The sequence below is a fragment of the Phyllobates terribilis genome, unplaced genomic scaffold (genome assembly GCF_046119375.1).
Source record: "Phyllobates terribilis strain yellow unplaced genomic scaffold, ASM4611937v1 Scaffold_1__5_contigs__length_1240528914, whole genome shotgun sequence".
NCBI classification, from domain to species: Eukaryota; Metazoa; Chordata; class Amphibia; order Anura; family Dendrobatidae; genus Phyllobates; species Phyllobates terribilis.
Window position 1 is genome coordinate 1,129,233,583 of NW_027362761.1, and position 27,790 is coordinate 1,129,261,372.

Consider the following 27,790-nt stretch of genomic DNA (forward strand, 5'->3'; position numbering starts at 1 on the left):
GTTGCTTAATTTCTATAATGGAAATCCCACAGTAAATTAACAGCGGTAATATCCACACAGATATTGTGCAGATATTGCTGTGTATACAATGGATGCACCTTTTCCACTGACTTGATCCACAATTGGTGGTCTTGTATTTATTTCTATGTAGCTACATAGTGGGTCCCAAGAAGTATTTTCTCTGGTGGGCTCAATGTACTCCAGTCCGACGCTGTGTACAAGCTGTAAAGATTTATGGTGTACGAAGGAAGTGACACCCTGATTGACCTCCCTGAATGCCCCCCTGTCCTGGGTATGAATTGGAAAATTGTGTGGGAATTGGTGCATCCACTGCTGAATAAGGGTTATTACCTCTACATGGATAACTTTTACACCAGCATCACACTCTTTAAGATCCTCTCTGCCACAGCTACTCCTGCATGTGGTACTGTGGGCAGAAACCAGAGAGGCATGCTTAAGCCGATAACTGGGCAACTGCTAAGAAGGGGCGAGAGCAGAGCCCAATGTAGTGACAACATGCTAGTGGTCAAGAATAAGGACAAGATTAATAACCTTATCTTGACCCCAATACACCGTGACAACAGCTCCCCTGTCACTGCCCGAGGTATCACAACAGAAGTCCCAAAGCCTGATTGTATCCTGGATTATAATAAATTCATGGGGAGTGTAGATCTCTCAGATTGGGTCCTCAAGCCATACAATGCCATTCGAAAAGCAAAAGAATGGTGCAAAAATCTGGTTGTGCACATTGTACAGATCTCATTGTGCAATGCTTTTGTGCTTTTTCGAAGTGCAGGCAATACGGGGACCTTCATTCAGTTTCAGAGTTAGTAATCAAGGCCCTAATGCTTGGAGTCAGTAAGGTGACGGTCTCAGTACTACTGAAACTTATGGTGCCCGTATTGTACTAGGGCAATATTTTCCCGGTGAGGTTCCCTAAACTGTGAGGAAGGGAAGAACACAGAAAAGGTGCAGAGTATGCTCCAAAAGGACACATTTTACCATTGTGAAACCTGGCCTTTGCATTAAGTGTTGCTTCAAAGTGTACCACACGTCCATGAATTGATAACATTTGGTTTTACCCTGTTAACACAACACCCTTTCAGTGTATAATGTACTCCGCACAACTTACACATACCGCCAGATTATTAATTTGTGCACCAGTAAATCCAAAGCATTATTATCGTTACTCTATAATTATGCCTTTAGATAATTCCTTGAGGGATGTAGTTTCCAAAATGGGGTCCACTGTTTAGGCTCATCAGTGGCTTTGCAAACACGACATGGTTATTGATTCCAGTAAATATTGCGTTCAATAGGTCAAATGGTGCTCTTTCCCTTCCAAGTCCTGCCGTGCACCCTAAAACATTAGTTTTCCACCACAAATGAGGTATTGGCCTACTTGGAAGAAATTGCACAACAATTTTTGGAGTCCAATTTCTCCTGTTACCCTTGTGAAAATAAACAATTTGGGATTAAAGCAACATATTTCTGGGAAAATTGTGATTTTTTATTTTCACGGCTCAATGTTATACAATTCTATGAAGCACCTGGGGGTTCAAGGTGCTCACTAGTGACAGGTGAATATGCTTGGCACTGCTCGATGCGCGTTCAAGCATCGGGGTGTTTGGGCACGCTTGTTACTCGGCTGAGTATTGTGTGGTGCTCGAGAATATGCTTGAGTCCCTGCCTCGTATATTTCGCGGTGGTTTTTCAGCCAGTAAACATGCGGAGATTGCCTGCCAATCATGGTAATGCTGTAGCCATATTGTCTACTGCCATTACTGTGATTGGCCGGCCGGATCACATCATCGGGTCTATATAAGCTGTATTTAGTGTAGGGATAACTGTGCATTAGAAAACATCAATGAAGAAGTACCTCCCCGACCATACTAGCATCCTCCATGATTCCTCTGTGCCATACAACTATTGAGTATCCAAGCTGGACATGTTGGATAAACTGTCCCTCTATGCCTTAGAGGTGCTGGCCTGCCCTGCTTCTAGTATTTTGTCAGAGAGGGTTACGGGAAAGGCAGTGGAACAAAGTCATTCATGTTTGCCAAACTCCCATTAGGCAAGACTTCCCTGTCCCCACTACAAGGGTGACTCTCCATCTCCTCCTCCTTTCTCTCCTCCCCACTGAACAGATGGAATGAATATGGTGTGGGTAATATCCTCTGTAGCACTGGCAACTATCTTCTGTTCCTCCTCCTCAGCATGCTCCTCATTATCACCAATCTAGAAGTCCCATTCCTTGAAAATGGGAAAAAATATTTTCTGAGGCCCTCCTTTTCGTCTCTTCCAGGGAATATTGCAGTTCCTCCTTCTAATTTTTGACAGCCATTGCATTTTCTGCATAGGCTTTATTAGTCTAGGAGTCCCATTACCTAACAATTTTAACAGAATGTGTATGAGGTTCTCCTTTATGTCTAATACAGGGTGCATCGAAATCTCCTTTTCCTTATAAATATTGGCAGTTCTTAATTGAGGGAAAAAAAATGTAATCCTGAAAAGGACTTTTATTTTTAGGTTGCAGTAGTTCTAATTTTACCTTATATACAAGTCATTATACAGAAAAGAATGTTTCCTAACATTTTTTCCTGTAAAATCCATTTTATCTTCGTTTTGGTATGTTTTATTGTCAGTCCATAAAAGTGGCGTAATACTCTTTGTTCACAGCAGCGACCAGTCAGACATGCTTCCAGTTGTTTTCCCCATGATTTTCCCATTCCATTTGAGTGCTGTTTCCATCCATTTCAGTGATTTTCCTGCCCCCCTACCCTCTTGTAAGGGTCTTCCGGAAAAATGCTCGGGTTTTACATTGACTTCCATTATACTCGTTACTCAAATCGAGCCTGTCCAAGCTTCCGACCTGCTTTATTCAAGTAACAAGAACTCAACCACTTTAGTGCTCGCTCATCGCTAGTGCTCACCAACAAACAGATAAATTCCTTAGGTGTAGTTTCCAAAATGGGGTCACTTGTGGGGTGTTTCTGACGCGCCCCTGGGCCTGTGTCGCGCTGCGTTGCGCACGCGGGAGCTTACCCGGAGCCGGATCTCTTTAGGGTTGTAGTCTCGTGGCGGTGATCCGGTCCGTGCCCAGGGAGTCAGACTAAGTGGCGGTCTCTGGCAGTAGATGTTAACTTGGATGTCGACTACGCCACCCGTTGAGTGCGGCTTTGCAGCCGCCGCTGCAGAACAGTCCGCTGAGGCCGGTGGTATGGGTGCAGCGATGATGTTATAACCCCCAACGGGAGGGGTATGGCCTCAGTGCAGCAGGGATAGATGATGGGGGTGATGGTGGTACACGAGCGCAACAAAGACAACTCGGAGTCTTGGTGGTGCAGTTCAGGGTCTTTACTCACGGTTACTCGGTTACTGCTCCAGGCCACCGCTGCAGAGGTGGCCGCCTGTGTCGCGCTGTGCTCACCAGGTGAGGGGCTCGGTTAACTCCCAGGTCTTTCCGGAGTGCTTTGCAGGACCCCCTTTATGTCCCCTGTCTCTGGTCTTCAACCCCACTAGTGACCACGCTTATGTCCAGCTGCCTCGGACCTTCTTGGTGGGCAAACGTTGGCCTGCGTTTCCCAGGTCCTATGTGGTGCCTTTCTAGCGGGTGTGGTGAGGGGCTGCTCCACATGTAATGTCGCAGCCTCCGGTTCTTAGTTGAGGGTAGTTTCTCTCCTCCACTAATTTGGGATCCGGTTCCCATCTTCTTGACCTGACCCCCCCTACTCAGGTAGCGGCGGGCGTGTGGTGGCTACCAGCCAGTCCACACCCCTGGGGTCCCCTCTGTCCTTCCTGGAGCCCAGTCTGCTCCTCTTCCTCCTTCTTCCCTCCTCCAGGCTCAGGCCTCCTGACAGGGCCTGCCTGTGGAGCAGAGCCCATAAAGCAGCTCTGCTCCCTGTCTTCTCCTCTCTCAACTCACTCCCTTTCCAAGATGGTGCCTCCCTTTATACTCCTGTACAGAGTGCACCCAGGATCTACTTCCCCCTCGCACACACTATCGGGTTCCCTTCTCTAGGTGTTCCCTCCCCCCACTCCAGCCAGGGACATGCTCACTCGTGCCTGCATAACTAATGGGAGCACCGTCGAGCTGTCCCCCGGAAATGTGGTGTAGTGCATGTGGGTGTTAGGGTCCTGAGCCACACTCCATCCTTACCTGGAAGTGAGATATCGCACATCTGGGTGAGATGCAATACCTCTGTAGCAACCGAACCCTCGGGGTGCTACATTCCCCCCTGGCAAAACCCAGCACGTCCGCGGGCTGGAACTGAGCAAAAGACAGGGTATACATTAGAACATGCAAATTTTTCATAAACAACAAGTATAACAGGTATCAACATTCAGTTTCCCTTTATGGGAACGGCTCTCTCTTAAACGGTATAAGTGCATATGTACTGTTCTGGAACTCTTTTTCATAGTAACACATTCTAGCATATAAATTTTTCATATAAAACATTTCTAGCAGCAGATCCACGAAGAAGTCTCTTTATAACAGGTCACAGTTTATTCTGCAACCAGGTGTCCATTTTCCTAAAACAGGGAGACGTAACCAGGTAGGGGTCTGTCCTGCCCCGAGTCCTTAACAGTCTTTTAGTCCATCCTGGGTTACGCTCCACTAACTGTACAAAGGATTCCCGGTAAATCCACCAAGGACTCCTATACATTACTAGAAACACATAATTATTTACAGGATATGGCCGCTCTCAGTCCTCGGCCAGGTAGGGGTGGCTGTTCTTAGTCCCCAGCCAGTTAGAGGGAAAAAGGGGTGGCTGTTCTCAGTCCCCAGCCAGGTAGGGGGTAAGGGAAACAGTTCTCTTTCTGTCCCAACGGGGACCACACTCTTAGTGGAAACAGTCCCACAACAGTCCTTATACCCGGTCGGGTAACTATTTACATCTCCTCTTTTACCGTTTACGATTAACGGTGTGCTCCACACGCTCCTTTCTCTTTCTCAGGTTCAGACCCGTCCGGGCCCTCTTGGTACTCGGGGTCTGAGTGGTACTGTTAATGACGCCCGGGGTCAGGGGGTGCGACTTTGGGCCTGGGCGCGGGCTGGTGGTGGCAGTGCTCAGGTCTGGAGGGCTCGGCTGCAGGGCTTGTTGCGGGGTCCGGAGCAGGTCTGCGTCTGCAGCGCCCGGGATCGGCGGCTCCACCGGGTGGCCCGGGAGCAGGCTGACGCTGGCAGCGTCCGGGACAGGGAGACTCCTCTTACCTGCTCCAGCGACCGCTCCTGCGTCACGCGTCTTCTCCTGGTGCTGGTCGGGGCCCGCGACGGCTGGGGCGCTGCCGATGCTGGGCAGCTTAGTCTGCTGCCGGTCTGCCATCTTGCTGTCCGTTCCTGGTGTCCTCCTCCCGCCTGGTGGACCGTGGCCTACCTGGCGATGATCCTCTTCCGTAGGCCGCGGCTCCGCAGTTGATCATCAGGGTCGAGGACCTTCCGTCGCGCTCCAGTGACGTCGGCGTCTGCTGGGCTCCTTCCAGGACCTTACGCAACGTCCGGACGTGAGGCGGGGCTTCAGTTCTCGCGTGCTTTCGGAGTCCACGCCCCTCTTCTTCCCGCGCGGCGTCCTCAAGATGGCGCCCAATGGCGGGAAAACTCCACAGATGGCGGGAAGAAGGCTGAAGATGGCGCCGGATGGCGGGAATCTTCACGGATGGCGGGAAGAAGGCTGAAGATGGCGCCGGATGGTGGGAAAACTTCACGGATGGTAAGTTTTAAAAGTCTCTTTTTTCAGGCACGCAGTACCCGGTGGTTGCGGGCACGGTATCCTGCCGACTACGCCAAAAGTTGACGCGCCCCTGGGCCTGTGTCGCGCTGCGTTGCGCACGCGGGAGCTTACCCGGAGCCGGATCTCTTGAGGGTTGTAGTCTCGTGGCGGTGATCCGGTCCGTGCCCAGGGAGTCAGACTAAGTGGCGGTCTATGGCAGTAGATGTTAACTTGGATGTCGACTACGCCACCCGTTGAGTGCGGCTTTGCAGCCGCCGCTGCAGAACAGTCCGCTGAGGCCGGTGGTATGGGTGCAGCGATGATGTTATAACCCCCAACGGGAGGGGTATGGCCTCAGTGCAGCAGGGATAGATGATGGGGGTGATGGTGGTACACGAGCGCAACAAAGACAACTCGGAGTCTTGGTGGTGCAGTTCAGGGTCTTTACTCACGGTTACTCGGTTACTGCTCCAGGCCACCGCTGCAGAGGTGGCCGCCTGTGTCGCGCTGTGCTCACCAGGTGAGGGGCTCGGTTAACTCCCAGGTCTTTCCGGAGTGCTTTGCAGGACCCCCTTTATGTCCCCTGTCTCTGGTCTTCAACCCCACTAGTGACCACGCTTATGTCCAGCTGCCTCGGACCTTCTTGGTGGGCAAACGTTGGCCTGCGTTTCCCAGGTCCTATGTGGTGCCTTTCTAGCGGGTGTGGTGAGGGGCTGCTCCACATGTAATGTCGCAGCCTCCGGTTCTTAGTTGAGGGTAGTTTCTCTCCTCCACTAATTTGGGATCCGGTTCCCATCTTCTTGACCTGACCCCCCCTACTCAGGTAGCGGCGGGCGTGTGGTGGCTACCAGCCAGTCCACACCCCTGGGGTCCCCTCTGTCCTTCCTGGAGCCCAGTCTGCTCCTCTTCCTCCTTCTTCCCTCCTCCAGGCTCAGGCCTCCTGACAGGGCCTGCCTGTGGAGCAGAGCCCATAAAGCAGCTCTGCTCCCTGTCTTCTCCTCTCTCAACTCACTCCCTTTCCAAGATGGTGCCTCCCTTTATACTCCTGTACAGAGTGCACCCAGGATCTACTTCCCCCTCGCACACACTACCGGGTTCCCTTCTCTAGGTGTTCCCTCCCCCCACTCCAGCCAGGGACATGCTCACTCGTGCCTGCATAACTAATGGGAGCACCGTCGAGCTGTCCCCCGGAAATGTGGTGTAGTGCATGTGGGTGTTAGGGTCCTGAGCCACACTCCATCCTTACCTGGAAGTGAGATATCGCACATCTGGGTGAGATGCAATACCTCTGTAGCAACCGAACCCTCGGGGTGCTACATTTCCACTGTTTAGGCACAACATTGGCACTGCAAACACGAAATGGCTTCCACTATCAATTTCAGCCAATTTTGCATTCCACAAGTTAAATGGTGGTCCTTCCCTTCCGAGCCCTGCCATGCGCCCAAACAGTAGTTTTCCACCTCAAATGGGGAATCTGAGTTCTCAGGAGAAATTGCACTACAAATTTGGGGTCCATTTTCTACTGTTACCCTTGTTACAACAAAAAATTTGGGACTAAAGCAACATTTTTGTGGTAAAAAGTCAAATTTTCAATTTTTTCTTCCATATTGCTTTAATTCCCGTGAAGCACACTGTCATGCCTCGGTTTCGGGATTTGATCCGGTGACCTCTTCCTGTGTGGTCGGTTTCTCTTTCTGCTTAGCCACAGCTAGTTTGATTTCTGTCTATCTACTGATGTTTCTTTTGTCTTTTCTTTCCTTTCTTTGGTTTGCTTCTATTCAGGTGTTTCTCACTTCCCAATTTGGTTCTGTTCTATCACTTCTTCGGAGGGGCTATTAATACTCACCTTACACCTGCATCTTTGCTGCCTATATTTCAAGACAGATGGTGTTTGGAGATCCAGGGCCTCAGCTAGAGATTATTATTAGTGATGAGCGAACATGCTCGCCACTACTTGGTACTTACCCGAGCATCACTGTGCTCGACAAGCTCGACGAGTATTGCCGATGTTTTTGGTTGTCATTAATATTTAAAAAGAGAAAACACAGTAGTTTGACAATAAATGGCTTCACCCAACCAATAACCATGAGTGGAGAAAAAGTTTTTTGTTATCATTCATATTCTCTGAAACAAGGCCAAGAAAGGAAAAATTAATTTTAACACTGCTTGATTACGGTGAGCCCTGGCGGCGCAGTATGGAGTATCTACCAGGCGGAAAGGCAGCATTTCCATGGCCAACATGTGTTGGAGGAAACAATCTTTTACATGACAACAACTGCGGGACCGAGGGCTGGCTGAAGTGCTCAGAGACGGCGGAGTAGGGTGAACACGACAAACTGCTAGACCATGAGTGAGGTGCAGCGGAGATTTTATGGTGGATTGAGAAAGATATGGTTGTGCTCATTGAAGCAAAAACAGCAGGCATGTCCACTTCCATTACAGCTGACGGGCTCTCAGTCCGCCTGACTGGAGCGGGTAAATAAGTGGAGTTTCTGCAGTCAGAGACCTGCGTGACAACACTTGGCACCGTGACACAGGAGGAGGAAGAAGCAGCAGATGAGGTTGATGGGGCGGCCAATGGTTGGTGAGGACCGCTGGTCTTCATTTTATCTCAGTGAGATTGCCAGAATAAAGCATGTTGTTCGCACATGTGACGGTTTTTGCATGTAGTAGTCAAATTATTGCTCTTTTTCCTCTACTGAGTCTTTTTTTGCAAAGTTGGTAGACAATGTGAGATGGCTCATAGTTTACAGTGTCAAAAAGGCCCAGGCTAGGCAACCCTTGCTGCCCCTGCAAGCTGCAGATCCGCGATCGCTGCTGGCCACAGCCACAGTTGTGGCTAAGGATGCAGTGTTTGCCGTGATTGCATCTCTCCGGGTCTGTACCAAAGGGCCCAACATAACCTCCTTGTTTTTCTCCTCCTCCACCTCCTCAGATGAGCTACTCAGCTGCGTGCCTCTGGGTTCACACCAAGTGGGATCTACAAGCTCATCATCATCCTCTGTTCTCCCATTCCTCGCCTGAGAGTCACCCTTCTCCTCTTCCTGCCCTGACCGCACAGTACAGACTGTGTGAGCCTCAGGTATGAGTCCCATCCGTATCAACTCCCCCCCGGTGGTTAACGTATGGTGACAAGAGTCAGGATGCTGCTTGGACCCTACTTCGTCCTGTCCCGGATCCAACCTAAAAAAATTTTGGCCATCGGTGCAGTCTGTGAATCTTTGGAGCAGACTTCTGATTCTCATGGCATAGAATGTGTGAACAGCTCTGCAGACTCGTCCACTTGTGGTTCATTACAGTCAGTTGGGCGGTTGGAGAATTTTGATGAGGGAGGAAACCAGAGTAATTGGGGTGCCACCTCTGAGGACTGTACTGTGTGTGAGGTTGAGGTGGAGGAAGAGGAGGAGAGGCCACTTAATACAGCGCTTGCCATTTACTGGAGCATATGCTCTTTCTGGTCCTCATGTATAAGGCATACTGCTGTGCGGCTGCCAAAGAAAGGGAGTGGAGTAGCCCGTTCAGTAATAGAAGTTGTCAGTTGTCTTTGGATAGGATGTGACAGTGTTGGTTCACTAGAGCTTTCACTAACATTACCACCTACCCCACGTATACCTTGAACACCAAGCCTATTCCCCCTTCCACCGCAACCTTGCTTTTTCCCCTTCATGTCGCTCAGATACTGTGGTTGGAGCGTGCTATTAGCACCAAAAAATTAGATTTTTTTTTTTACTGAGGCCTGTGTCAAATAGAATATATGCTCCAAACAATTTCAAACTGAGCTCTCCCTTACTGTATCATGTTAGTAACAGAAGAAATTTAATTTTTTTACTCTGAATGAGCTCTGCACACAGCTGAATTTCATCGCCAGAAAATGACAATCTGAGATGTGGTTTGCTGTATCACATTAGTAGCAAGAAAAATTCAATTTTTAAAGGTGTATGGCGCATGGAGCGCAATAGAAGCAGTGGACAACAGAGTTCTTTGCTGAAATGTGCCCTACTGTTTCTGTCTAGACCTCACTAATAGCACACACAAAAAAAAAATCTGTTGGAAGGTTGATTTCACAGACACACAGGACCCCATCTATCTAAACTATCTGACTTAAAAGCTAACTATCTAAAATCAGACCAGGAGCAGCCTCTCTGACCTGTTATCCTGACAAAATGGTGCTAAAACAACATGTCCGCTCTTTATAGAGAGGAACATGTAATTTCAGCAGCCAATGGCACAAACCCTTGTGTCTGGACATTGTGGATGGTTCCTGTGCCCTCATTGGCTAGCCGCAATTTGCACATATTAAAGGGAATCTGTCACCCTCCGAGAGTTATCAGACCTCTAATATGGGCATAAAGGTTATAGAAATGTAAATAACTGTATGTCCCATATTAGTGGTCTGATTGCAGAGAAATGTCTTTTTATAAAATCTGTTTTCATATGCTTGGCACCCAGGGGACGCCAAGAAATCCCTGCCTATCTGCTTAATTTTCATATTCCTCCCCTGCACGTCATAGGGCTTTGTGATGTGCACTCTTCTCGTTCACATCTTGCACATGCGCAAAACACCTCTAACGTCAGGAGCGCTTTCTTTTGCCCCCGGCCCAATTTTTCTCTGCAGTGGTCTAGTGCGCAGGTGCCCGGGAGTCACAGAGGACTAGAGGACTAGTAATCTGCAGCCATGTAGTTCTCTATATTCATTAAAAAATATATACATATATAGGGCTCACACACCTTTAGTATTAAATTAATCTACAGGTACGTAAATGGCATCAGCACACTGAAAATAATGAATGCATGAACTCCACTATTGCTGCAAACATTAAAAATGTAAGGTACTTAGCATTTTTTTTTTAATCAAAGAGCGCAAAAAAACATCCAACCACGTCAAAGTGTACCTAAATATGGATGGTCCCTATCAATTATTTCCTATCTCTCAATGTGCCAAACCAGGCCTTATTTGAATGGGGAGTGGATGAAACCAGGCATTGCTTGCAATTAAATCCTTTTTTGGGAAAGATGGGTGGATAAGGGTGCTGATCCCTGAAGGGGTACACATTCAGTAAATTATACTACAAAAAAAAACATAGGGCTTACCCATTTTTAGTTTTAAATTAATGTACAGGTGCACAAATACACTATGTGGCTAATATACAAACATAAAAGCTAAAGAAATGAGCCAGAGCATAGCTTGGTATACATACAACATATAGAATCATGTTCACACAGTGGCCATTTAACAGACAAGACCTAAGATATAAATAAGATGAGCATATACCCTGCTGTTAGTAAGAAAGTAAATAGTAATAGTACATATAAAAAATATCAATGTAGATGGGGGCAGAGTAGGACCAGCGACCGACTGTTTCAGACACCAGTCATATAGCATCCCATGGGCAGGTGTCTTGCTCTGTCCACCTCTACATTAAAGGTGTTTCCCTGACATTCAGTATAATTTATGTTTTGACCTGGGCTGCAGAATACTGACAGTTTGTAATATACTCACTGTTTGCATTCTGCACCGTTGCCTAGATACCAAACTTTGGTATGTGACCAGCCTTACTCCTGATTCTTGAGGAGCTGGTCACACCCCAACTAGTGTTTTACAGTCTGGTTGTAACGTCACTACTGACATTATGCCCATTCTCCAGCAGGCCCTCCTCCCTCCACTCTGCTTCTACTGCGCAAGTTCTGGAAGTGATTCCAGCATCTGTGCAGTAAGCTTTTCTCCAGCTGCTGTCACAGGTGCGAGGCGGTGCTGGGCTAGAGAGTGCAGGCAGGTGTGTGAATGCAGATTGGACTGAGCTTGTTATTCTGCTGCAAAGAGGAGGGACATTTTCTCCTATCATCTGGCATCCTCTTCATAGGAGCCAGCGCTGCAACAATACTTTGAATCCCTCTTATTGCCTGTGTCAGCACTGGCTGACAAAGTAAAGGAGGGAGATTCAAATGTTATCGCAGAGCTGGATCAGATGTGGCTCTCTGCACTAATTCACCCTCAATTAGCTAGGGAATTCCGTTCTAGCCATGGGCGTACCCACCGTGGGGCAGCTGCCCCCGCCTAGAAGCAGGGCCGCACGCCGCACACCAGGGCGGGCGTCAGCACCCGGCACACCCAGGCAAATGCCGGGGCCCTGAGCAGGCTTGGGGTCCCCTCACCATCAGCGCCCGCTCCCCCCCCTCGCTTGCTCAGGGCCCCGCCACCCGACATAATACTTACCCCTCCCCGTGCCTCCGCAGCAGCTCCTGCATCCTCCGCGGCTGCAGCACTGTGACGTCTCAGGTCAGAGGGCGCGGTGACATCACAGCGCAGAGCGGGATGAGGCCGGCGACGCTGGAGTCCGGAGCAGCGGCAGCAGGTGAGACGTGAGGTGAGTATTTGATTTTTTTTTTAATTGTATGGAGGCCTGTGGCAGTATAAGGGAGGGGGGTGAGGTGGGGGGGTGTGACATCCTGCATGGGGCATTATAAGGGGGGGGTGACATCCTACATGGGGCATTATAAGGGGGGGTGACATCCTGCATGGGGCATTATAAGGGGGGGGGTGACATCCTACATGGGGCATTATAAAGGGGGGGTGACATCCTGCATGGGGCATTATAAGGGGGGGGACATCCTGCATGGGGCATTATAAGGGAGGGGGTGTGTGACATCCTGCATGGGGCATTATAAGAGAGGGGGGGGTGACATCCTGCATGGGGCATTATAAGGGAGGGGGGCTGTGTGACGTCCTGCAAGGGGCATTATAAGGGGGGTGACATCCTGCATGGGGCATTATAAGGGAGGGGGGGTGTGACATCCTGCGTGGGGCATTATAAGGGAAGGGGGTGTGTGACATCCTGCATGGGGCATTATAAGGAAGGGGGAGTGTGTGTCATCCTGCATGGGGCATTATAATGGGGGGTGACATCCTACATGGGGCATTATATGGGGGGGGACAGCCTGCATGGGGCAATATGTGGGGGGAACAGCCTGCGTGGGGCATTATGTGGGGGGAACAGCCTGCATGAGGCATTATGTGTGGGGAACAGCCTGCATGGAGCGTTGTATGGGGGTCAGTATTCTGTATGGAGCGTTATATGGGGGCCAGTATTCTGTATGAAGCGTTATATGGGGGCCAGTATCCTGCATGGAGCATTATATGGGGGCCAGTATCCTGCATGGAGCGTTATATGGGGGCCAGTATTCTGTATGGAGCGTTATATGGGAGCCAGTATTCTGCATGGAGCGTTATATGGGGGCCAGTATTCTGTATGGAGCGTTATATGGGGGCCAGTATCCTGTATGGAGCATTATATGGGGACCAGTATCCTGTATGGGGCATTTTATGGGGGCCAGTATACTGTGTGGAGCGATTCGCCGGTTTCTGAGCTATTGTGGAATTTACAATAGATATCACTCATGTAATGTAAGAAGTGACATCTTTGCATTGTACTATATGTATATTTCTCTTCGGTATCTGTGACCATGGCTTGCCCCCCCTTAGTTTTGATCCTGGGTACGCCCATGGTTCTAGCCTATGTGGATTTCCATTTCCACGCTGAGCAGAGAGTTTTATCTGGGTAATTTCTCTTCTGAGTCCTGCCAAGGAAAGGGTTTTTCCCTTCTCACGCTCCATTCACTGTTTAAAAATTGACTCATTTCATTTTAGTTGTACACATATACACATATTCTTTTGTTTTCATTTTTTATTCTTAGTTTTTATTATATTTATATTTTTAAAAGGTTTTCGTTTTTACTTTTTCTGAAAGCAATACAAGCAAAAATCTTTTTACTTCACAGTTCCAATATTTCTACCCAAAGTTTAATTTCAATAATATTCTGTTTTGTAAGCACATTCATATCTCTATTTTTTCCCATTTATTTCCCTTTTCTTTTCTTGCACATTTCTTTTTTCTTTTTCCTGAACTTTATTTGCAGTGACAATGGATTAATCAATCAGACCTCATGTGGAAGTTTTGATCACCACATTATTTTGGATAATACCCTATTGTGCTCTTCTTATTCTCTAGTTATTTTCCTGTCTAAAAAAATAGTATAAATGAAAATGGCAAATCGTCCCGTAAAAGTAAACCCTAATATAAAAGATATAGCTCTCAGAATATGGAGATGCAATATAAAATTCATTTATTTAGAATATTGTTTTTAGTGTAGCAAAGCATAAAAACATGATATACATTTTTGGGGGGAGGTGTGGTGACTGAAAAAAAGGGAAATCTGGCATTTTGATTTTTTTTTATCTTTACGACAATTACCTATGGGTTAATGAATTCTATATTTTGATAGATCAGATCTGGCAATACCAAATATGTTTAGTTTTCTTCTTACTGGGGAGTTGTAATTTTTATCGTAGGTATACTTCAACTGTGAGAGACAGAATCTAAAAATAAATAACTGAAAATCACATTGTATGACTTTTATATAATTAAATTGCATTTTATTGCATGAAATAAGTATTTGATCACCTACCAACCAGCAAGAATTCTGGCTCTCACAGACATGTTAGTTTTTCTTTAAGAAGCCCTCCTACTCTGCACTCATTACCTGCATTAATTGCACCTGTTTGAACTCGTTACCTGTAGAAAAGACACCTGAATCACACTCCACCCTCTCCACCATGGCCAAGACCAAAGAGCTGTCTAAGGACACCACAGGCAAAATTGTAGACCTGCACAAAGCTGGGATGGGCTACAGGACAATAGGCAAGAAACTTGGTGAGAAGGCAACAACTCTTGGCACAATTATTAGAAAATGGAAGAAACACAAGATGACTGTTAATCTTTCTTGTTCTGGGGCTCCATGCAAGGTCTTGCCTCGCGAGGTAAGGATGATTCTGAGAAAAGGTCAGGAATCAGCCCAGAACTACACGGGAGGGCCTAGTCAATGACCTGAAGAGAGCTCGGACTAGTGTCTCAAACATTACTGTTTCTAACACACTACGCAGTCATGCACGCAAGGTCCCACTGCTCACTCCAGCAATGTCCAGGCCAGTTTGAAGTTCACCAATGACCATCTGGATGTTCCAGAGGAGGCATGAAAGAAGGTCATGTGGTCAAATGAGACCAAAATAGAACACTTGCCGTGTTTGGAGGAAGAAGAAGGATGAGTACAACCCCTATAACACCAACCCAACTGTTAAGCATTGTGGGGTACACATACTTTGGGGGTGCTTTTCTTCACCATATTGTAGGGAGGATGGATGTGGTCATGTATCGTGAGATTTTGGCCAATAACCTCCTTCCCTCAGTAAGAGCATTGAAGATGGATCGTGGCTAGGTCTTCCAGCATGACAATGACCTGAAACACAGCTAGGGCAACTAAGGAGTGGCTCTGTAAGAAGAATTTCAAAATCCTGGAGTGGCCTAGCCAGTCTCCAGACCTGAACCCATTAGAAAATCTTAGAAGGGAGCTGAAACTTAATGTTGCCCAGCGACAGCCCCGAAACCTGAAAGATCTGGAGAAGATCTGTGTGGAGCAAATTCCCTCCTGCAGTGTGTGGAAACTTGGTCAAGAACTACAGGAAACGTCTGACCTCTGTAATTGCAAACAAAGGATTCTGTACCAAATATTAAGTTCTGTTTTTCTTTTGTATCATTACTTACTTCATGCAATAAAATGCTAATTAATTATGTAAAAATCATACAATGAGATTTTCTGGATTTTTTTTAAGATTCTGTCTCTCACAGTTGAAGTGTACCTACGATAAAAATTACAAACCTTCCATTCTTTGTAGGTGGGAAAACTTGCAAAATCGGCAGTGTATTAAATACTTATTTTTATGTGTGTGTGTGTGTGCGTGCGTGCGACCTGGTTGATCCTGCCAGTAGCATATGCTTGTCTCAAAGATTAAGCCATGCATGTGTAAGTATACACGAACGGTACAGTGAAATAAGTATTGAACACGTCACTAAATTTTTAAGTAAATATATTTCTAAAGGTGCTATTGACATTAAATTTTCACCAGATCTATCCACATAGGCAAAGAAATCAAACTATAGCTGTCCATAAATTAAGGTGTGTGTAATCATGAGAAATGACAGTGTCATTACTAATGTGCCAGACAAGAAACATCTCATGATGGGTAAAACCAGTGAGCTGTCTCAAGACCTTCGCAACCTTATTGTTGCAAAACATACTGATGACTTTGGTTACAGAAGAATTTCTAAACTACTGAAGGTTCCAGTGGGCACTGTTGGGGCCATAATCTGTAAGTGGAGAGAACATCATTTCACCATAAACTGGCAACGACCAGGTGTTCCTCGCAAGATTTCAGACAGAGGAGGGAAAACAATTATCAGAAGAGTTGTCCAAGAGCCAAGGACCACCTGTGGAGAGCTACAGAAAGACCTGGAATAAGGCACAATTGTTTCAAAGAAAACAAAGTTTCATAGTAATGCTCCATGGCCTGTGTGCACTTTTAAAGTTTGCTCAACAATATTTAAACAAGCCTGTGAAATACTGGGAGAATATAGTCTGGTCAGATGAGACCAAAATTGAACTCTTTGGATGCCATAATTCACACCATGTTTGGAGGCTAAAATGCACTGCATATCACCCCAACACCATGCCAAAAGTGAAGTTTTTCAGCATAAGACATTAGCAAACTTCATATAATTAAAGAAAGGATGAATGGACAAATGTACCAATATATTCTTGCTAAAAATCTGCTGCTATCTACCAGGATGATGAAGATGAAATGAGGGTGGACATTTCAGCAAGACAATGGACTCAAATGCACTCCCAAGGTAACTCTCAATTGGTTTTAAAGAAAGAAAATAAAGCTGCTAGAATGGCTTAGCCAGTCACCTGACCTGAATCAAATAGAAAATTTGTTTTTGAAGAGTGATTTGAAGAGTGTTTGTGTGGAAGAATGGGCCAAAATCACACATGAGCAATGCATGCGACTAGTTTCTCCATACAGGAGGCATCTTGAAGCTGTCACCACCAACAAAGGCTTTTGTACGAAAATGAATTTCAGTAAACGTGTTCAATACCTTTTCCCTGTGTTATTTCTCATTATTACACACTTGGTCAAAATTGTTGGTTTAATGAAAGAAAAACCCACAATGTTCACAGAAATAACTTGATTCTGACAAAAGTAATAATCAATTAAAAATCTATAAAAATGAACAAATGAAAGTCAGACATTGCTTTTCAACCCTGCTTCCACAGAATTTTAAAAAAAATTAAACTCATGAAATAGGCCTGGACAGAAATGATGGTACCCCTGAAAATAATGTGATAAAAGGGACATGTTAAATCAAGTTGTGTCCACTAATTAGCATCACATGTGTCTACAATCTTGTAATCAGTCAGTGGGCCTGTATATAGGGCTACAGATACTCACTGTGCTGTTTGGTGACATGGTGTGTACCACACTCAGCATGGACCAGAGAAAGCAAAGGAAAGAGTTGTCTGAGGAGATTAGAAAGAAAATTATTGACAAGCATGTTAAAGGTAAAGGTTATAAGACCATCTCCAAGCAGCTTAATGTTCCTGTGACTACAGTTGCACATATTATTCAGAAATTTAAGATCCATGGGGCTGTAGCCAACCTCCCTGGACGTGGCCACAGGAGGAAAATTAATGACAAATCAAAAAGACGGATAATACGAATGGTAACAAAAGAGCCCAGGATAACTTCTAAAGAGATTAAAGGTGAACTTCAAGCTCAAGGAACATCAGTGTCAGATCACACCATCCGTCCTTGTTTGATCCAAAGTGAACTTCATGGGAGACGACCAAGGAGAACACCATTGTTGAAAAAAAATCATAAAAAAGCCAGGCTAGAATTTGCCAAACTACATGTTGACAAGCCACAAAGCTTCTGGGAGAATGTCCTATGGACAGATGAGAGAGACAAAAATGGAAGTTTTTGGCAAGGCACATCAGCTCTATGTTCACAGATGGAAAAATGAAGCATATCAAGAAAAAAACACTGTCCCTACTGTGAAACATGGAGGAGGCTCTGTTATGTTCTGGGGCTGCTTTGCTGCATCTGACACAGGGTGTCTTGAATCTGCAGGGTACAATGAAATCTCAAGACTATCAGGGGATTCTAGAGAGAAATGTGCTGCCCAGTGTCAGAAAGCTTGGTCTCAGTCGCAGGTCAATGGTCTTGCAACAGGATAATGACCCAAAACACACAGCTAAAAACACCCAAGAATGGCTAAGAGGAAAACATTGGACTATTCTGAAGTGGCCTTCTATGAGCCCTGACCTAAATCATATTGAACATCTTTGGAAAGAGCTGAAACATGCCATCTGGAAAAGGCAACCTTCACACACGAGACAACTGGAGCAGTTTACTCATGAGGAGTGGCCCTACCTGTCGAGATTTGCAGAAGTCTCATTGACAGTTACAGGAATCATTTGATTGCAGTGATGGCCTCAAAAGGTTGTTCAACAAAATATTTAGTTAAGAGTACCATCATTTCTGTCCAGGCCTATTTCATGAGTTTAATTTTTTTAAAAGAAGAAGATTCATACCACCGGAGCAGATGCCAAACAGAATCCAATGTTTCTCCATCTACCTCATTATAGTGAGTGGTTGGGGATTTTGTCTGAATCGCGGTTTGGGGAATTTACACGGAAACCTGGACGTACTTGCTCAGAGTAGAACAAAAGAATATGATCTCAGCCTTATACTGAAAGCGATCATAAAATGCCATATGCCCGGGCAGAAACCCAGATTGCTGTCTATGTGCACAGCGCATGCTGTGAGGATTCTCTGTTGTCGGCGGCAAGACTGAGCTGTCATGTGACTGCAAATAAGCAATATGCACACTTCTGGCCACATTCTGACTAGACGAGTGGGGCCTCTGTCAATACACTTCCAAGGAATACTCACAGTGTGCATTGCGCCTGATGTGAGGATTTACAAGTTTGCAGACTTTCGTGAAAAATCTGGACAATCTCTTTTAAATAAAATGTACACTGTATATGCTGCAAATGAGGACACAGAATCACTGTGCTGTCACTTCCAATGCTGAAATGAATGACAGAGGTCAGTGCTAGGGTAGATATTAACAGTCAATGAGTGTGAAGTGGGCGGGCAGAGGGGGCGGGGTTGGACATGGAGGGCGGTGCTATTTCTGGCTATGAGTTTGGAAAAAAGCCCAGTAAGCTGCCTGGTCTGCAAGAGGAGCATGTAAACAAAATGGGTGCAGGGAGTGTAGTAAAATTCAGGAGGAAGGAAAGGTAGAAACAAAAAAAAAAAGATGTATAGGGGTGTATGATTAACCCCTTTGGTAGCTTTTTTATCTGTTTGTTTTCATTTTTGTGGTTTCCATTTTTCTACTTCTAAGAGCCATTAACTTTTTTATTTTTTATTTTTCCCGTTGCGCACGAGGTTTGATTTTTTGCAGGATGAATTGTAATTTTTTAGACACCATTCATTTTACCCTATAATGTACTGAAAAAAACTGCAAATCTGCCATAGTTTCTTGGTTTTGTTTTTATGGCATTCATGCATGCAGTAAAAATCATCTGGCATGTCAGTACAATTACAGTGATACTAAACTTGTATATTTTTTTTTTTTTTTTTAGATTTCAGTAGTGAACAAAAAAAATAAAATTTTCAAACAAAAAATTGTAATTTATATGTGTTGTTATTTTCTGAGACGCATTTTGGATTTTTCCATTTATGGAGTTGTGAGAGCTCACGTTTTACTTATTGAGCTGATGGTTTTATTGATACCATTTTGGGTTGCATACAAAATATTAGTCACTTTTTATTACATTTTTAGAAAGAACTACAGTGACCAAAAAAATTCAAAACTTGTGTTTTTTTTTTTTTTGGTGGTGCTCCTGGAACTTGTGCACTGCTACGTAGATTTAGCTGTAGCACCAAATAGAGTAATATTGTCAGTAGCGGTAAATAGCGCAGCAAATGTCCTGTTATACAGATTGTGCCTCTATTAGTAAGGCTTTAGTATTATTATTATTTATTATTACATCGCCATTTATTCCATGGCGCTTTACATGTGAAAGGGGTATACATAGCACAAACAATTACAATAATTTGAACAATACAAGTCAGCAACTGGTACAGGAGGAGAGAGGACTCTGCCCTCGAGGGCGCACAATCTATAAGGGATGGGTGAGGATACAGTAGGTGAGGGTAGAGCTGGTCGTGCAGCGGTATGGTTGAGCGGTGGTTACTGCAGGTTGTAGGTTTGTCGGAAGAGGTGGGTCTTCAGGTTCTTTTTGAAGGTTTCCACATTAGGCGAGAGCCTGATGTTTTGAGGTAGAGAGTTCCAGAGTAGGGGGGATGCATGGGAAAAATCTTGTATGAGATTGTGGGAAGAGGAGATAAGAGGGGAGTAGAGATGGAGATCTTGTGAGGATTGGAGGTTGCATGCAGGTAAGTACCGGGAGACTAAGTCACAGATGTATGGAGGAGACAGGTTGTGGATGGCTTTGTATGTCATGGTTAGGGTTTAGAGGAGAGGCTGGGGAATAGCGGGGGGACAGGTAGATTAGTTGGACAGCAGAGTTTAGGATAGATTGAAGGAGTGCGAGAGTGGAGGCCACAGAGAAGGAGGTTGCAGTAGTTGAGGCGGGAGATGATGAGAGCATGCACTAGTGTTTTTGCAGATTCATGGTTGAGGAATGTGTGGATCCGGGAGATATTTTTGAGTTGGAGTCGGCAGGAAGTGGAAAGGGCTTGGATATGTGGTTTGAATTAGAGATTAGAGTCCAGGGTTATCCCAAGGCAGCAAGCTTACGGGACTGGGGAGAGTGAGCAGCCATTGACTATGATGGATAGGTCAGATGGGGACGTTGAGTGAGACGGTGGAAAGATGATGAATTCAGTTTTATCCATGTTAAGTTTTAGAAATCTGTCAGAGAAGAAGGATGAAATAGCGGACAGACATTGTGGGATTCTGGTTAGTAAGGAGGTGATATCAGGTCCAGAGAGGTAGATCTGTGTGTCATCAGCATAGAGGTGATACTGAAAGCCATGGGACTCTATGAGCTGTCCCAGGCCGAAGGTGTAGATGGAGAAAAGCAGGGATCGTAGGACTGAACCTTGGGGGACACAAACAGATTGGGAGATGAGGAGGTGGTGTGTGAATGGGAGACACTGAATGTCCGGTCTGTAAGGTATGAAGAGATCCAAAATAGGGCCAAGTCTGTGATGCCGAGAGATAAGAGAGTCTGTAGTAGGAGGGAATGGTCCACTGTGTCAAAGGCAGATGACAGGTCCAGGAGGAGGAGGAGGACAGAGTAGTGTCGCTTGGATTTGGCGGTTAGTAGGTCGTTGGTGACTTTAGTCAGGGCAGTTTCAGTGGAGTGATGCAGTTGGAAGCCAGATTGTAAGTGGTCAAAGAGGGAGCAGCAGGAGAGGTGGGAGGACAGTTCAGAATGGACATGTTGTTCCAGTAGTTTTGAGGCATAGGAAAGACGTGATATGGGGCGATAGCTAGTCAGAGAGGTTGGGTCAAGGAAGGGCTTTTTGAGGATGAGCGTGATCGAGGCATGTTTTAAGCATGAGGGGAAGACACCAGTTGTTAGTCACAGGTTGAAAAGGTGGGTTAGGGTTGGGATGAAGACTCTGGTGAGGTTAGGGATGAGGTGGGACGGGATTGGGTCAAGTTCGCCGGTAGTGAGATGTGATTTGGAGAGTAAAGAGGAAACTTGATCGTCCATAATGGTGGAGAAGCTGGTTTTGGAGGAGGAAGGTTGAGTAGATATGAGGAGGGGCTGTAGGGACTTTAGGCAAAAGCTTTGTCTGATGGTGTCAATCTTCTGCTTGAAGAATGAGGCAAAGTCTTCGGCTGAGAGGAGAGGGAGGAGGCACTGGGGGATGGAGGAGAGAATTGAAAGTGTTGAAAAGCTGTTTAGGGTTGTGAGACAGAGAGGATATGAGAGATGAGAAGTAGGTTTGTTTTGCTGTAGTAAGTGTAGACTTGAAAGAAGTGGACTGTTTGAATGCGATGAAATGCTCATTGCCCTTCGCAGTTCTTTAGTCAGGTTGGGGTGCCAGGGTTGCCTGTTTAGTGTGCGAGCTGTGGTAGGTGTGAGAGGGGTGACCGAATTGAGGGCTGCAGCTGTTGTGGTGTTATATAAAGCGGCAGCAGCATCTGCATCGTGTAAGGAACTTATGTCTGTAAGAGGGAGGAGGGATTCAGAGAGTGAGTGTAGGTCAAGGTGTTTGAGATTTCTGCAAGGGTGTGCACGTTTTTGGAGTGGGGAATGTGCACCTGGAGAGGAGAAGGAAGAGAATGTGAGTAGGTTGTGGTGAGCCAGGGGGGAAATAGAGTTAGAGAAATTATATAGGTAACAGAGGCGGGTAAAAATGAGGTCCAGTGTGTGGCCTTCTTTGTGACTGGGGGCAGGAGACCATTGAGTAAGACCAAAGGAGGAAGTGAGGGATAGAAGCTTAGAGACAGATAAGTGGGATGTGTCAATGGAGATGTTGAAGTCACCCATGATGATAGTGGGGATATCAGCAGAAAGGAAATGAAGCAGCCAGGTGGTGAAGTGGTCGAAGAAAGTGGTGGCTGGTCCTGGAGGGGGTGGTAAATGACGGCTAGTTGGAGGTTGGAGGGGGAATAGATGCGCACAGAATGCACCTCAAAAGAGGGGAGAGCAACGGAGGGTGGCAGTGGGATATGGGTGAAGAAGCAGTTGTCTGACAGGAGAAAACCTACTCCTCCACCATGCTTGTTGTTGGAGCGGGGTGTGTGAGAAAGATGGAATCCACCATACAAAAGGGCAGCTGGAGAGGCTGTGTCAGAGGGGGTGAGCCAGGTTTCAGTGATGGCGAGGAAGGAAAGCTAGTAATGAGAAGATCATGGATGTAGGAAAGTTTGTTGCAGACGGAGTGAGCTTTCCATAGAGCTCCTGTTAGTGGGACTGGAGAAGCAGGGGCTGGGCGGATGGGTTTAAGATTTTAAAGGTTGGGAGAGTTTGTGACAGATCTTGGAAAGGAGGCGGAAATGACTGTGGAGATGTGCCAAGGAGGGCAAGGATTTGGAGAGATATTTCCGACAGTCAGAAGAAGCAGGGAAAGTGTTAGTAGGTGGGAGCAGGAGAGGGCATGAGGTGGCTGTCTGTGTTTGGAGACACAGGAGTGAATATTGAGGAATAGTTCCGAAGAGGAGGGGAGATATTAGTATATTGAAGTGGTACCTGAGATGATGCAATTTTGTCTTTTTTTTCTTATTTCAGGTGGCCAGCGAATCTAGCCAGATTTATGATGCGTTCATACCTCCCTGTTACCTCTATTTCGCGCCCTGGCTGTACCTTTTGCGGAGAATTAAAATGCACAATATGTATTTATATTGTCCACAGTGATAAATTTACTAGCAGGGCAAAGAAGGTCTATACTGTAAAAGAACATTTGCAGTGCACAACGAGCAACGCCATCTATCTCATCACATGCAGAAGATGCAGCATGCAGTACGTGGGGCAAACCTCCATGACTGTACGGCGCAGATTTATTGACCACTTATCTACAATAAATTGTAAAAAGGATCTGAGTGTTTCAAGGCATTTTAATCTTCCTGATCATTCTCGGCAGGACATAAGTCTTATGGTAATTGATAAAGTGGAAAACAGCTGTAGCCTGCTGAAGCGAGAAGAGTATTGGATTAGGGAACTTAACACGCTGCAACCAAATGGGTTAAATGCTACTCAATAAATCTTAATATAATAGCTGGTGTACAATAATACAAATGTATTGTACGGTTATCATCAAATAGACTCAAAAACCATCGGAAATTAGGTTTATTAGCCAATTTTATAAACTTTCTGCTGTTTGCAATAAACCCTTCATGAGAAGCGTCTTTAGTATTTACTAGAGCCCCTTTGACTGTTATAACCTGCTGCAACTGTGAGGCATAGCCAGACACCACCCTTTAACAGTGTACCTAAGCCCATTGCTTATGTGGAATGTCCTCCAGTTCAATGATATTCTTGGTTTTGTGTGCTGCAACCATCTTCTTCAAATCCCACCAAAGATTTTCTATGGGGTTTAAGTTAGGCGACTGTGATGGCCACTCAAAATCTTCCAGGACTTCTGTAACTAGGCTTTGCTTGACTTTGTGCTACCCTTGACATCATTGTCCTGTTGGAAGGTCCAATAATGCCCAAATTTCAGCTTCCTCACAAAAGGCATGATGTTTTCTCCTACGATTCTCTGATACTTGATTCATTCATCCTGCCCTCCACACATCACAGGTTTCCAGAGCCAAAGGAAGCAAAGCAGCCCCACAGCTTAACAGAGCCACAGCCATGCTTCACTGTAGTTATCACCAAGTCACTGCGATATATCACTGTAGGCAACACAGACACTGGAATGTTTCACTGTAGGCATCACCAAGCCACCACCATACTGCACTGTAGGCATCACTGAGCCACCTCCATACTGCACTGTAGGCATCACCAAGCCACCGCCATACTGCACTGTAGCCACGACTATGATTCACTGTAGACATCACTGAGCCACAGTCATGCTTCACTGTAGGCATCACTGAGCTACAGCCATGCTTCACTGTAGGCATCATTGAGCCACAGCTATGCTTCCCTGTAGGCATCACCGCGCCACAGCCATGCTTCACTGTAGGCATCATTGAGCCACAGCCATGCTTCAATGTAGGCATCACCAAGCCACAGTCATGCTTCACTGTAGGCATCACTGAGCCACAGAAGTGCTTCACTGAGCCACAACCATGCTTCACTGTAGGCATCACTGAGCCACAGCCATGCTTCACTGTAGGCATCACCGAGTCACAGTCATGCTTCACTGTAGGCATCACTGAGCCACAGCCATACTTCACTGTAGGCATCACTGAGCCACAGCCATACGTCACTGTAGGCCTCACCGAGGTCACAACGATGCTTCACTCTAGGCATCTCAGGTAGGGTGTTCTTTTTAACGAATGATTCATTCTTTCTCCTCTAGACATACTGCTAATCCAAATACCCGAAAAGTTTCATTATTGCTTCATGGATCCACAAAATAGAATCTTGAAACTTCTGTGGCTTATTTACTGTATATGGTTCCAAGCATACTGGAGCCAACTGTTTTTGCACTTTTTGGTGAGTAGAAATGTACATCTTTGAGTAAAGTCATAGAGACCTACAGTGCTTCGTATGCACCTTACTAAATTGTGAGAAATTACTTGTTATATTAGTTGTTTTGAGCTATTTGCATTGTTCTTTATTGATTGGTTTGTTATAAACAGCAGAAAAGTTGAAAAGTATGCTAATAAAATGAATTTTCAGTGGGGAAGGAGGATTGAAAAATTTTGATTTTAGGTGTAAAACATCATGCTTATTCAGGAAAGTCTTTCTTAATCTACGTGCTCATGTCTGCCTTGCATGACTAGAAACTACTCTTCATAATATAGAGGATGACAGGAAGTTGCAACCAAACCATATACAGCCATTTTGAATTTCTGAAGTGTGTTTTTTTTCAGTCAATCATGTGCACACACATTTCTTTGCCTTCTTTACGTCTGACATTCTTATGTATATTAAATCCATAGTTGCTCCTCTGGACATTCTGTGCCTTCTCTGATTAGTTCACAGAAATAGCAACCTGTGAGCTAGAAATGCTATTTACGACTTTGCATTCTGGTCAGTGTAGCATACAATGTGAGAGAAACAATCTGTGAAATGTTGTTAGACATCTATGGCCCAATTCCTCAATATGTTTTCGCCAGAATTCTGAAGTAAAAGACCTTGAAATATTGCAACATTTTTGCAAAAAATATTGCAACTTTTGGTGTTTTTAAGCCACTTTCAGCCAGCTCCACAAACTTTCAGAAAAGTGGGCAGAGCTGGGGCGGGACTGACTAATTTATGATAATTTACACCAGAAATGTACTCCAGTCCTGGACTGGAGTAACATTTCTGGCAGTGACATACGGCAGTTGAAGGATGCAATAAATTCGTAAAAAGGTGCACGCCTCTTAATAAAATAGGCGCCTCTTACTGCAGCGCAGAGCTCAAGACTGGCTTACAAAACTGCTCAATGAATCTGTCCAAAGATTTTGAAAAGATCTGCAACAAATGAATCATGTAAATTGCAAATTGTATTACTTTTTCAAAAATATTAAATACTGCTTTAAGTAAGAAAACTTATAAAATTTAGAAATATAAATGTGCTTTAATAAAATAATATACTTCACCTATTAAAAGGCAATATCTTTATATTATGGTTGATTTATAAGAAAAATGATATATCATATTTAGACCATGTGTTAATCAGATATACATTCAATATAGATTTTGGATTTTAAGTTAAAAAAAAAAAATGATGTATCCTATGTTTAAAACAAAAAATATGCAATATTATGTTATGTTTATAGCCAATAAAATATCACCAGATGCAAATGAGGTCTTTATGTTTTCTTTGATGCGCTAAAACAAAATAGGTTATTACATGCAACCTGTGGTGTAAGATTGTGGGCGCAGGCTGGGCCAGACTGGCCATCAGGCATACCTGACAAATATCAGATGGGCCGGTAAATCCGTGGACCGCCTTTTCTTCTACGCTATTAACAGAATGCCAATGCTGTTAACACTTGGAGCATGTAGCCTGGAGCCACTGGTCCCATGCTCCGTCACTTACTCTGGCAGGCCATGGGCTTCTTTTCTGTCTGCGACCTGCTGGAGGCCACCGCCACTCAGAGGACGTTGGTGGCACAATGACGTCACTGCATAGCCCTGCCAATGTCCACTGCGATACTGGACAGTACAGGAGACGGAGGCTGAGGAGGACGAGGAGTTTGGATTGGGTAAGTATAAGGTTTTTTTTAAGTTTTTTGAGGGTCTATGGGGAACCATCATACTATATAAGGTGCTGTTGGGGGGACCATCATACTATATAGGTGGTTGTGGAGGACCATCCTACTATATAGAGTGCTGTGGGGAGGGGAATCATACAGAATTGGGGCTGGGTTTGGAGGGAACCATCATACTATATGGTGGCTTGTAGGGGGACTATTATTCTGTGTGGGGTTGTGGGGAATCCATCATACTGTGTGGGGTGGCTGGCTGTGGGGGACCATCATACTGTATGAAGAGGCTGTGGGGGATCCATCATACTGTATGGGGGGCTGTGGGTAATCCATCATACTGTGTGGGGTTGCTGAGGGGACCATCATACTGTGTGGGGTGGCTGCAGTGGACCATCATACTGTCTAGATTGGTTGTGGTGGATCATCATACTGTGTGGAGACCATCATACTGTGTGGGGTGGCTGTGGTGGACCATCATACTATCTGGGTTGGCTGTGGTGGATTATCATTCTGTGTGGGGTGGCTATGATGGACCATCATACTGTATGTGGGGCTGTAGAGGCCATCATACTATGTGGCGATCTATGGGGGACATTATACTGGTGACCATCCATAATGTATCGGAGCTGTAGGGCCATCATATTGTGTGGGGCACTGTGGGGGCTATCATATTGTATGAGGGCCTTTGGTGGACATCCTATTTTATATAGGGGCATGTAGTGTACATTATACTGTACATGGGAGGCTGTGGTGAATATCATACTGTATGGGGGACTGTGGAGACCATCTTACTGTGTGGGTTACTGTGGGGCAATCATACTGTGTGGGATCATAATTCTCTACATGGGGTCATAAAAGGGTTGTCATAGTGGGTGAGACCACTAAGGGGCTTCAGTATGGGCAAAATAGCTATATATAAGTGTAGCAATCCATATCCTTCTCCATTTCTTAAAAAGTTAAGAGGTATGCCTTTCTGTGACTGAGCCTATGTGCCATGATAGGAATTTTTCTATGGTGTCCCTGTAATTCTATATAAGCCCCTATCAGGGGCTTAATTACAATAAAAAGGCACAAAGGGTCATTATCATAAGGAGGCACAATGGGTGGTGGCATTGTTATAAGGAAGCACAATGGGGGATCGTTATCATTTTACGGGAAGCACAGGAGGCATTATTATTATAAGAAAGCACAGGAAGGTGATTGTATTATTATTAGGAGATACAAAGTCATGATTATAATCGGTCAAGGGACAGTATTATTAAAGAAGGTGCATGGGAATTATTCTAAGGTAGCACAGGGGGACATTATTACTGTATGGTGCTTTATAGC

General features: G+C 45.4%; 1 protein-coding gene across 4 annotated transcripts in view; it reads left to right on the forward strand.

The window, feature by feature from the left end:
* LOC141161763 (uncharacterized) overlaps nt 1–26,039 on the forward strand; it is a 647,860-nt gene extending 621,821 nt beyond the window's left edge. For all 4 annotated transcript variants that reach the window (XM_073647070.1, XM_073647060.1, XM_073647089.1 and 1 more), the window contains one exon: nt 22,884–26,039. In XM_073647070.1, the coding sequence (XP_073503171.1) occupies nt 22,884–23,355 (472 nt within the window). In that variant the 3' untranslated portion in view covers nt 23,356–26,039. The remainder of the gene's footprint in view (nt 1–22,883) is intronic.
* The last annotated feature ends 1,751 nt before the right edge of the window (nt 26,040–27,790 follow it).